Source organism: Eupeodes corollae, chromosome 2 (genome assembly GCF_945859685.1).
Source record: "Eupeodes corollae chromosome 2, idEupCoro1.1, whole genome shotgun sequence".
Classification (NCBI taxonomy): Eukaryota; Metazoa; Arthropoda; class Insecta; order Diptera; family Syrphidae; genus Eupeodes; species Eupeodes corollae.
The window spans coordinates 74,092,500-74,105,078 of NC_079148.1; the positions used below are offsets into that span (position 1 = coordinate 74,092,500).

Consider the following 12,579-nt stretch of genomic DNA (forward strand, 5'->3'; position numbering starts at 1 on the left):
GTTTTTTTTACCTTTTAGTAAAATTTACGAATCTCATAACTCGATCGCGCGCTTCTCATGCTCTCTTTTTTCCATCTAAGAAGCCGGTGTTCCTCTGTCCTCTTCTGCTAGTCCTTTTGTGCAGCGCCGTTTTGTATGTCTCTTGTTTCGCAGCGTGCGCATGCCGGCATTCGTCGTCAAACCAGGGGTTTCGCTGTGGTGGCCGTGTGAAACCTAGCACTTCAGAGGCGTCATCTCTGATGGCTGCAAGGCAATGTTGCCACTGGTTTTCAATGCTTAATGCAGGCAGCATAGGACTCCCTAAGAGGTTGATAGAGACTCGATCGGAAAAGGACATGGCAGTCTCTTGCGGTTGTAGCCGTTTAACGTCGAATCTTCTCACAGTACTTCCTTGTTTTGGCTTGGATCGGGATATCCGTAGTCGTACCTTGACTACCAACGAGGTAGTGGTCCGAGTCAATGTTGGCCCCTCGGAATGGTCGGATATCCTGTATATTGGAGATGTGTCGAGCATCGATTGCAATGTGGTCAATCTGGTTGAGGGTAGATTGATCAGGAGATTTCCATGTCCCCTTGTGGATATTGAGATGTGTGAACTGCGTACTAGCTACCAGAACGTCTCGCCCCGCAGCGAAATCGACCAGCCTGAATCCGTTGTCGGAGGTAGTGTCGTGCAGGCTGTATCTCCCGATTATGCCACCAAAGATGTCTTCTCTTCCTAGCTTGGCATTAAAATCTCCTAAGACAATTTTAAGGTCATAGCCAGGGCACTGCTCATATGTCTTGTCCAAGAGCTCGAAGAATATGTCTTTGGTGTCTTCATCTTTCTCCTCTGTTGGGGCATGCACGCATATTAGGCTTATGTTGGCGAATTTAGCCTTGATGCGGATTGTCGTGATGCGCTCGCTCACACTGTTGAAACTCAAGACTTTTTGCCTGAGCCTAGTTCCAACAACAAATCCACACCCAAATAGACGCTGTCTTTGTTCTCGGTAGCAGTCGCCGTAGTAGATATCGCAGTCTTTTAGTTTGCGTTTGCCCCGTCTATCCCATCGCACTTTTTGGATGGCTGTAATATCTGCCTTGCAGCAGTTAAGGGCTTGTTGGTGCTTCGCAACTAAAGGTATTTTTTACGTGGCCAGGAAGTCACCCCGACGGCACAACCCCCAACCTGGAAGGCCAGATCCTAAATATAACTCCAAGGAAAGGGAGCAGGATAAACCGCTCATTACAGGCCTGGACTCCGAATATGTCGAAGAAGCCCTATAAGTTGTTCACTAAGTAGTTCAACCTTACTGGAACTGTAGACGCCACCGTTGATTCCATCTCGAGAATTCGTCCGCTGCCCCCTGGATAAGGAGAGGTGCCTTAGTGGAAACACCTCTCTTCCCTCTCTCGTTTGCTGCACACAACAACTGGGGTTGGAACCCAATCTCCAGTTAAGGTAGTAGGCACCCGATGTTCACCGCTGGGAGGTGAGAGTAGGAGTTAATAGAAGGAGGTGGGTTTTAAAAAAACCTGTGGACGCTTGTGTCCTCTTGAACGCAAATGTCTACCATTTGAACATCATTTTAAACGCTAGCACGCTTAAAATCACACATTTTTTCCCTGAGTGTATATTACCATTTTTCTACTCATCTTCATATCTTTACTAACAATATTGATTATATTTCCTGGCTTCGAGTGGGTAAATTATTTATTTTGTTTTGTTTTTGTATTCATAAGTTTTTCCCACACACTCAATCGAACTTGACTTGACATCAAACTTAAGCTATTCAAAACACCCATATCTTATTGAATTATAAAAAAAATTAAAAATTACAAAAATGATGTCATTTGAATTGAAGTAAAGTTGCTTGCTCGTTGAACGTAGAATCGAATAATAAATTCAATGTGTTGGGATTGGCATCAGTTCGATTCAATCTGTGTTTCTATGTTCACCCTGGATACGAGTTAGCCAGTGATTAGTATTAATTTATTGGCATAGTGCACGGTCAATAAATCTTTAAGTGTCAATCATTAGAATACATTCGTATGTGCCATGGGAACTTTTGTGGTGAGTTTCGAATACAGCGCACCCTATTTATTTATAGAATTACGATACGAGTATAAAAATCGTGGCTAGTGAATTGAATTACTTGTAAATAAAACAAACAAGATACATCCATCTCAGATCTTTCAAAATGTACACATTAATTTACAAACAAAACAAAAATAACATATTTTGAATTTGGTGTTTTTTTTTCAATTCTGATATGAACTAAAATTAAGTGATTCAACATAAACTTTTCATGCAATTATTATGAGATTTTGTGATTCATATTTTATCTCAATGAGAACATCGTCAAATGTTTTAGTTTATTCGAAAACCAACGATTTATGTGTTTGTTGTTTATTTTGAAATTCTCTTGACTTTGGTTGTTATTCAAGGGAAATGTCATTTGTCATGAATATCATGAGTACAGTGCTCTTCTGGGTTATGCAAAAATGTTTAAGAGGGCTTGATATGAGTTCATGGTCGTCGGAAAATTTATGATTGTATGAATGAATGTGTACCAACAAAAAATGATGTTAATTTTGAGCACCAAAAAAAATAAAGCTAGTAACAAGAACGCCCTTGAAGATTGATTGAAGTAACAGTGTTGTGCAAATTTATGTGACAAAAATAGGGTTGAGGTTAAAGTTCTGACTATAGACTAAATTTTAAATTTTCTGTTTGTTTTGTTATTTTTTTTATAAACTAAAAGTTTTAACTTTAAATGCAATGTTAAGGGCTTAACATTTTGTTAAGTAAACCTTTCTTTTCCTTGTTTCTACTTGTAAATTGCTAATTCCCTTTAATTAAAAACTGGCATCCAAACATATCATCATAGTGGCAGCTCGTGAAAGTGGCTGCGTTAAATCTCGTGCTGTATAAGGTATCTTGGATAGGTGGATTTTTAGATACCTTGTTGAACGAGTTGAATAGCTGTATTGAGATATGTAGCTGTCAAATAAAAAACCACTTTCAGCTTTTTTAAAATTTTATTTCTAATTCCTTCTGATCAAAACTCGCTCCGTGTTCTTCAAAAGCTTTTGCAATTTCTTTGAAAATTGTTCTTTGCCGGGTATTTGGGTCTTGGAGCTGGTCATTTCTCTTTCGGCAATCCTCCAAAAAGAGCAGAATGGATTTATGTTCCCAAGAAGAATAACTGACCTTTCCTTTCAGCGACCTTATTTTCTTGTAGCTCCACAAGCTGTGTGCCTCTGTCTGCTTTTAGATGAACATGAAAACAAAAAAGTTAGATTTCTTTATTTCCACAAGAATTATATATATTAACATGTATTTTGTTCTATCTCTGGAACAGGATGAGGTTCTTCAACTTCAGAATGCTGGACACTAGACTGGAGGTAAGACGTAGCAAATTGGTCATCTACAAAAAGAGAACAAAATAAGTCAATTTTGAAGTTTAAAAAAATAGATCATAATTGTCTTCTAGAATTCGGAGGCAAATAACTTCTTCATCGTCTAATATGTACAGAAGATCCTCGAATACAACTTCAACTAACATTGTATACCTATCTTTTTGTTTGCCAGAAAATTCAAAAAGCTGAAATCAATTTTCAAGTTTCTTGAAAACCAACCATGTGTTGAATTAGCTGTTCTGTCAGATACCTACATACCCTAGACATTCTTGGATACCTTTTTTGACATTTCAGCTGTTTTTGATTAGCTGTTATTTTACACGTAAAACACTAAAACAAAAAGGCATCCGGATACCCTATCTGTCTGAGACCTATTAATTGGAATTCCCAACTGTAGGGTTGACCATTCAATCGAATGTTCTTATAAGATTAATTTAACAGATGTCATTTGAATTTAGCAAATTGCTAAAAGTTTGGGGAAAATTAAAGCTATCATTGGTTTTTATCATTAAAATCAATCACTGAAATTGTTTTGGGCAGTTCGATTAAAGCGAGTATTAAAAATGTCTATCGTTGAAAAAAAAATCCTGATTAAAATCCACCAACAAATATTTACTGACAGAAATCTGTCATTGGAATTGTGTGAAGTTGGACACAAACCAGTGGAACATAAAAGTATCAGCTGTGCAGGAAAATGATATTCCGTCCGAAGAATAGAAAAATTCTTTTTAAGCGAAAAATAAATGCGCAATTCAACTTTTTTACAGAACAAAAAATTGTGTGTGTTATTTCTATATTATCCATCCTATAATTTTCCAGATTGATTTCAATAATAGCTATAACTGGCCCCTTAAGGTAGGCATTCCGTGATCTAAAGTTTAGCAAATTGTTAAGAGATAGTTAGATAAGAAAATCCTTTAAAGTTAGATAAATCATCTTGTAAGATTAAAGAATTGCTAACATGGCTTTAACATTTTACTAAATCGTTTAAAACTGCGCACCACTATTTTTTAGGAACCGTTCGTGATATTTCATTGTGAATAGGAATATACAGTCCCTGGCCATATTATTAGACGCACTTAAGATTTTATGCAAAATCTTAATTTCCAGTTATTTTTACCAGGTTTTCGAATATTGTAATGCGTTTAAATTATTTTGTATGCAGAACATAAACTACTTCCTAGAAATAAACCAACAAATTTGAAGAATTTTTTAAATTAATATTTTCAGTTTTTTTGTTGTTATTTTTTTAATTTGTTTGAATATTTTGTTGAACCTTCTTTTTCTTTAATGAAAATAAATAAATTGGGTGGCGCAACAGTCCGTTGAGAACAAGGGCCTAGTGACTTACAACTCTCAACCATTCCTGTGTGCGATTAATGATGTCAGGGATGGAGGGGACCTACAATATATATGCCGCATCCGAACGGCTAATTTGAGAAAGCACTTTTTCATGACACGAGTTACTCTTGGAGAATTTGTCAATTCCTCTCAAGAGGCAGTACCCGTGAAAAGACTTTAGATGGCATATACAGGAATTGAACCCAAGACCTCTGGCATGACAGTCCAACGCACTAACCATCATGCCACGGGTACTTTTGCTTTAATAAGAGCCTCAATTCTTCGCGACATACTGTCAATGCATGATTTGACTGTTTCCTGCATTTGTGGGTGGTGACTCCACACGTAAATTACTCTTTCAATAAATGACCTCAGCTTTAGCTACTTCCCTCTTCATCAGCTTCCAAACGTTTTCAATTGGGTTCATATCAGGGCTATATCCCGGCCAGTCCAACAGAGGGATGTTTTCTTCCCTCAAATAAGTTTTTTATGGACTGGGCTGTGTGGCATGAAGCTCCATCTTGCATAAAAATGTAACTATACGTCCATTCTTGAACGTTAAAAATATTGCGTATAATCTAATAATTATAAAAATTCTGCAGTGTGCCTATTAATATGGCCAGGGACTGTAAATGGGGGATTTTGATATGATATTAAATATTTGATATTCGATTATAAAGGGGCTTATGAGCAATTTAGTTCGCAAAATAGATAACTTCATAGTAGCTAACTTTAAAATGAAAAATGTCGAATTTATTTACATATAATATTTTTTGTAATTTGTTTTTCTCATATTATTCAATTTTATCGTCTAAATATTGTGGTTTACCTTTTTTTAAAAAATGACGCCTCTATTACAATAACTCGGTTTCGGGAAAAAAGCGATGTTAACGGGTTCGCAAATTGAGGTATTGCAGTGTTATACTCTGGTTCGGAAGCCGAGGTTCTTAGTAAATTAAACTTAAAAAAGTAGATCCTAGTCCATCCATTTGGAGTGCTAAATTCTTGATAATAACATTTTGTATTTCTTTTTTATAAATCATTGGCTTACGTTGATAAATTTAGTTTTATTGAGCTTTTAACTTTTACGTTGTTTTGAAATAAAATAAAGTAAACAGTTTTAATCTGAAACTAGTATTTTGTTGTTTAATTAAAAAAGCTGAAATATTAAGGTTTGAAGTGATTCTATAATTATTATTATTTTTAGCTTTTATTGCCTGAGTTTGATGATTGATAATTCCAATTTTATTAACTATATGATTTAAAGCGTTAAAAGAAAAAGAGTATTTGTTGTTAAAATATAGAAATTTGTAATATTGAAACTATGTAATTCTAAAATTTGTGTTTATTTAGTTTAAAAATAAAATAGTTAGGTACAATTTTAGAAGATAATAATGTTGCTTATGAGGCTAATCTATGTGTCTATATTTTTGGCTTCGTTGTTACACTTAATCTTTTATTGGGTCGTCCTGCTGATCTCTTGCTCTCTGGTCTCCATTTCGTTGTCATTTTTGACCATCTTTGGTCCTAAAGTCTATATCTACATGACCTTCCCAGCTCCATTTCAGCCTTCTTGTTCTTTTCAATAATTCCGGTTCTATTGCGAATATCCTCATTTCGTAAACTTTGACTTGGTCGTATGTTCAGAATTTTTGTTTTTTTCAGAATGTTTATTTTTATTTTTATGAAGCTCATTGGTTGCAGTGATGGGACTTTTACCACTTAAGTGGTATTTCTACCACTTTTTTTTGTTTCTGAAATTCTACCACCTCAAACTCAAAACCTATCACCTTTTACCATTCGCTGTATTGACATATTGAAAAATCGTTGAGGGACATGTATGTACATATTTTTACTTCTGTCTTAGATCAAAAAAAAGATTTCATAAACTTTCAGAAGGCGGTGTCGATGAACATTAAATTTTAAAAGTTTGTCAAAATCGGTGGTTTTCTTTAGAAATAGTATATAGAGCAGTGGAATCCCTTATTTGATTTTTTTCATTTTAAGTTCATTTGAAGAGACTAATGCTAAGGCTACCAGTATTTTCAATTTTCAGGAAATTCAAACAAATATTTCTTTAAAATTTGATTGCCCTAAATTTAAAAGTAATTAACAACTTGAACAGAATATTAAATTTGGGACGACACAAATCCACCTCTTAGTCGAAAGTATGAAATCTTTTAAGTTAAACTTAATGAAAAATTCCATAAAACAGCAAAATATTGACATAAAAACGGAAGTAAAAAATCCTGAAAACTATTTTCCATATTCCCAAATGTAGTTTGGGTTACATTTTGAAGAATATATACTAGAAAATGAAATTGATGAAAATAAAATCATGGAATTAGGAAAAGTTATGTGCGGTTTTTGTATTGAGTTATGTGTACTATTTACTTTTTTGTAATGATAAAAAAAAGTTTATTAAAATATTTAGATCCGAAAAAAAGTAATTGCTGAAACAATGCCAACAGTCATAGTTTCCGGTAGACGCTGCAAACATTAAACTGCTGAATGTTGAGTGTAGAAAATTCATAAGCGGATTTTTCTTAAAAATTTGAAAGACGGTATCGAGATCTAATTTTCAAAAACCTATCATTGTACATTTTACAACTTTTTTGGTTTTCGGAAGCGCAGCAGCTAAACGTTATTTTTCATAACTTAATACTATCAAAAAAGATAAAAGAAACAAATTGAACACAACTGTAGTCAACATTTTAGCTGCAAGGGAAATTTTGGGCAACGGCAACATTTTTATCCTCCAGAGGTGTTGGTTAAATATGCTTCGAAATACCAATTCAAAGTTGGTTCTTATATAAAAAAAATATTTTATCGGGTGTGAGCAAGAAATGTGATTATAAAACTTACGTTATATCGCCTTTTGTGTCAACATGTCTTAAATGTGTGTAGCTTTTGAAGAGATAATAACTATATCGTGTGCAAGTATTCAATTATTAAGAATTTGTCCACATATATAGGGTTTTTCATTAAGGGCGGGTAGATGGGCAAAATGTAAATCGTGGCGTTTGTTGTGTGGCATGTAGCTCCGTCCTGCTGGGTTCCAGCATGTCGTCAAGGTCCATAAGAAATATGTTATCATCGTTATGTAGTACTCGCTGTTAACGGTGATCGCCTCACTAAAGTATTTTTCAAAAAGTTACGGATCAATTACGCTGTGTCGGCCCAAAATCTACACCCAACGGTAACTTTTTGAGGATGTCTGGTGAACCTCGCGTGGGTTGGTGTCGTCCCATATACGGCAGTTTTGCTTGTGAACACAGCCATTCATCTATAAATGTGCCTCGTCACTAAAGATGATTTTTCGGCCAAAATTTGAGGTCCACTTCCAAACTATTCAAAGCCCTGTCAGCAAACAAACGGTGATATTTGTCTATGGTAATGAACTTTTTTATTCGTGCTGTGTTATTAACTTCCCATAGGAAGTTATTGTAATGGGTCCGATTTGTCAAATTGAAAATTTTGACATTTCTCGACGTTTCAAGGTCCCTAGAATCGAAATAAAAGATTTTTAGAAAGATGTCTGTGCGTGCGTGTGTACGTACGTTTGTACGTCCGTACGTCCGTATACGTCCGTACGTCCGTACGATTTTTCGTCGTCCATAGCTCAAGAACCAGAAGAGATATCGACTTCAAATAAATTTTGTTATATAGATAATAAGGCAGAATGATGCAGAAAGGGCTCTCAAGAAAATTGCGTGGATGTTTTTTTTACCATAACTGTTTGAAAAAAAGGTAAAAATTTTGGTTAACCTTCAATATCTTACGAACCAAAAACGCTAGAGACTTGAATTAAATTTTATATAATATATTGTAACGTGATACCAAACAGGTATATTTTTTGAAAAAAATCAATATAACGGTTTTTTTATAAGTCAATAAAACTGAAAAAAAAAAAATTTGTCACCTCCAAATTTTTACGACTGAAATATGATTTCATCTCTAAAACAATTTTGTGCAACGAAAAATAATGTTTTTGACATCTGATAAAATTTTGAGAAAAATCTAATTGACAGTTTATTTACAAAAAATAAAAACCTAAAAAAAATGTATAAAAGTTGGTAAAAATTGATTTTCGACTCAAAAAATTTTTCAAAACTTTGAGATATTGGCTTTAATTTACTTTTATCTTTCAAAACATCTTGTTGTCAACATTCAGTTAAAGTTTGAAAAAAATCGATTTGACAGTTTTTGTACAAAAAATTAAAAACCGAAAAAAAAAAAATAACAAAAGTTCATAAAAAATGATTTTCGACTCAAATATCTTTTAAAAACTTTGAGATAATAGGTTCTAACTAATTTTTTTCTTATAAGAAATATTGTTTTCAACATTAGGACAAATTTTGAGAAAAATCGAATTGACAGTTTTTAAAAAAAAATTAAAACCTGAAAAAATGCATAAAAGTTGGTAAAAATTGATTTTCGACTCAAATATCTCTTCAAAAATTTTAAATATTGGCTTCAAACTAATTTTATCTTATAAGAAATATTGTTTTTAACATTTGGTAAAATTTGTCAAAAATTCGAATTGACAGTTTTTTTACAAAAAATAAAACTCTAAAAAACAATACCTACTAAAACTTGGTAAAAATTTACTTTCGGCTCAAATATCTTTTCAAAAATTAAAAATATTGGCTTCAAACTTATTTTATTTCAGAGAAAATATTGTTTTCAATATTCAGTAATTTTTATATAAAAATCCAACAGTCCGTTTTTTTCATAAAAAATAAAATCCACAAAAAATAGTGCACAAATTTGGTAAAAATAAATATAGACAAACTTTTAAGCAAGACAAATCGACAGACGGGATTTGAAGTTATCAGTGTAGGTCGCATCCCAGCCTCTTTTTTTTGTACATGTTTTTAATCGTCTCTACTGTATTTGAGGTAATGTGCAAGGTGCACCATATCATTTCTTGTTTAATGGATTCTCAGGGCTTACTTAAGTCAATATATCCAGCTTGTTCCTTTTTTTAAAATCTTCTTTGATGGGCCTGTAAAGGATTTTGGAGAAGAGCTTGTAAATTACCGAAATGTTACTTATACGTCTATATTTATTGATATCGTCTTCTTCCCTTTCTTCTGTATTAATGTTATCGTTGTTTCTTTCCAATGTTCAGGGATTTCTTTTGTCGTTAAATATATTTGTTAATTTGCTAATTCTATAATAGGAAAATAAAATATATACAAATAAATATGAACAATAAGACTATACGCTTTGTTATGTCCTCGTTATTTCACCAAGTTTTTGGGATTGCTGAATTTGAATATACAATTAAATTCATACGAAATTTCATATTTTCAATAAAGAAGATAATTTTGGTACTTCAAAATTAAGTTATTTTTCTAAAGAAATAAATGGAAGGTTTGCTAATAACAAATAGCGGCTACACCATATCCTTTTCATTAAAATTTTCAACAACCATTCGCAGATGCATGTCCGCGATAACTTTGCGAATTCTATCTTTTTGGTCTTAAATTCATTATGAAGTATTTGAAAATAGTCTATAAAAGTATTAAATCATAAGATCTTGATGGACAGTTGTAACTATCTCCTCCAGAAATAACATAGTCAAAAAAGTTTTTCCAAAAAATGTAATGTTTCATTGGTTGTCAAATCCTCAAAAAGTAAGAAAGAGAAAACAAATTAGCCGTTCGGATTCGGCTTAAAACTGAAGGTTGAAAGTTGCAAGTCACTAGGCCTTAGTTTTCACTGGACTGTGGCCTTTTGTCCCAGGTGATAATCTGGACATTAGGGCAGGATCCATGGCATGTATATTATTACGGGCAAATGTTTGGGCAAGTGAGAGTCTTTACAGCCCTCAGCCTGATTCTGGCACTGTCAGTTATTGCTCTTATAGTACCTTTGCTATGGTGAAAACGCTTTTTGTTCCAGGTGAAAACCTGGACATTTGGGCAGGATCCATCGCGTAAGAGCACGTAAGGTGGGGGTGCCTGACATGTGTGCTTGGATGACTTGGTCTCGTACCTAGTTGCGTGCAATGCACGCTTTACTGGGTGTGGCGGCCTGGATGTGCTTAGCTACTGCGACCTGTGCGTGAACTATCCAGTTGTGACCGGTAGTAGTTGTTTTGTGTTGTGTTCTGTTGTAGTGTTGGCCACGTGTCGTCGTTTTTTTTAGCTCTCAGCATGTATGAGAGCATGCGATATTTGTTCGTACTCCCCCGCCGGGAGTATCTGCTGCCGGGTTGAACGGCTTGGATAGCGCTTGCTTCGAGCCTACCTGTTGAGTGTCTGGGTGCAAATAGGGTGATACAAGTGGGTGAGGTGTGTACACTTGGTTGTGGGTTTCCTCGTTGACCTCCAACGGAGTGTGCAAGCCTGAAGTTGTTGGGCTCGAGGTTTAAGGGGCTCATCCAGAAGTAACCATAACAGTTGCAGAATCCCACTAAAAGCTATATTCTGCTACCGTGGAAACAGGTGCCCCTGGGCCTGGTAGTTTCCGGGTTCTCATTGTCCTTAGTCGTCCGGGTCCAGCCTGTCTAAGAGGTAGGTCCCCTTGTGGGAGTATGGTATCCAGAGTTTCTGCAACCATCTATAAATCCTGGGTACAAGAAGTGTTAGATAGGTCTTCAAGCTTCCCTGAGGCGCTGGTTGACGCTTTCCTCCGGCCCTGACAGTGTGGGTAGGCCCACCGTGGAATTAATCCGTAACAGGCAGGCGTCCACGTAAATCCAATCTAATCTAGACTGTGGCGCCACCATACGTATGTTTCAAATGCGAAAATTCTGAATATTTATAAAGACTTCAAGGTAAAAATAAGCCTCATAATTGGAGATGATTTTTTGATGAAAATCCAAACAATTTTGATGAAGATCCGGATAGTTTTGATGCATTTCGGAGATCCAATCAGCTAAGATACAACGCTGCTGGTAATCGACCAACTTCAGTTCTTTGTGCGACTTGCACGACTTCACGTTTCAAAGGTTTATATAATTTTCGTTTTCAACAGACCGAAAAATGCATTCTTTATTAAAATTGAATAATCTTATTTTTGTTTTCATCTATCCGTTGGTCAGCCCGGGAAGATGCCTGTACGAGCTTAAAGAGAGATTGAGATCAAATAATATCGACTCTCTCTATGCTATTAAAAATGATGCCCACCAGAAAGTTGAAGTCCCTTAAAGACATTAATAAATAAAAACTTTCAAAAAATCCTAATAAAATCGGGAAAAATTGATTTTCCACTAAAAATCTCAGGAACAAAAATGCTAACCTAATCACGAAAACCTACAAAAACAACAAAAACCGATAGAAAATTTCTTTCGACTTAAGTATTATTAGAACAAAGAAATATATTGACTTAAACATCTCATGCCACACAAAATATTGTTAGTTGCTTTTTGTTAAAACTTAAGACGACTTGACAGACAAGATGGGAAATTATATTGTTCAAAGAAACGTCAAAATTTACCCAGATCCTTAAATACTCTGCTCTCTGCTTAAGATAATAAATTCAAAGTTTCTTTTAAGAGAGTAGATTTTACATTATAATTCCGCTGCGCTGGAGTTTCTGGCAGATATTTTAAGGTGAACTCTTCAAATCAAAATTAATAAACTTTAAACGTTCTCCATTGATATTTGCCACAAAAAATACACATTTTTACATAACATCTGTCACGCGTCAAAGCCATTTTTCATTATTTTATTTCTCATTCGCATGATGTTAAAACTTCAATTCCATATATGTACCATTTAAATACATATGTATTTATGGATAAATGTATATATTTGTTGTCTATTTGAAGTTTGCGTTCAACAGGCAATAATTGTGCTTGCTGATAACCATCTAACACGG

General features: G+C 34.6%; 1 protein-coding gene across 2 annotated transcripts in view; it reads left to right on the forward strand.

Annotated features, from left to right (window-relative positions):
- The window catches only part of LOC129945813 (kinesin-associated protein 3), a 59,695-nt gene that overhangs the window by 25,459 nt on the left and 21,657 nt on the right, over window positions 1–12,579 (forward strand). The window contains exon 1 of one of the 2 annotated variants that reach the window (XM_056055742.1): window positions 1,904–2,056. The exons of the other annotated variant lie outside the window; for it this stretch is intronic. Within the exon in view, the coding sequence (XP_055911717.1) occupies window positions 2,042–2,056 (15 nt within the window). The 5' untranslated portion in view covers window positions 1,904–2,041. Of the gene's footprint in view, window positions 1–1,903; window positions 2,057–12,579 lie in introns of those variants that run through there. 2 annotated transcript variants of the gene reach the window in all.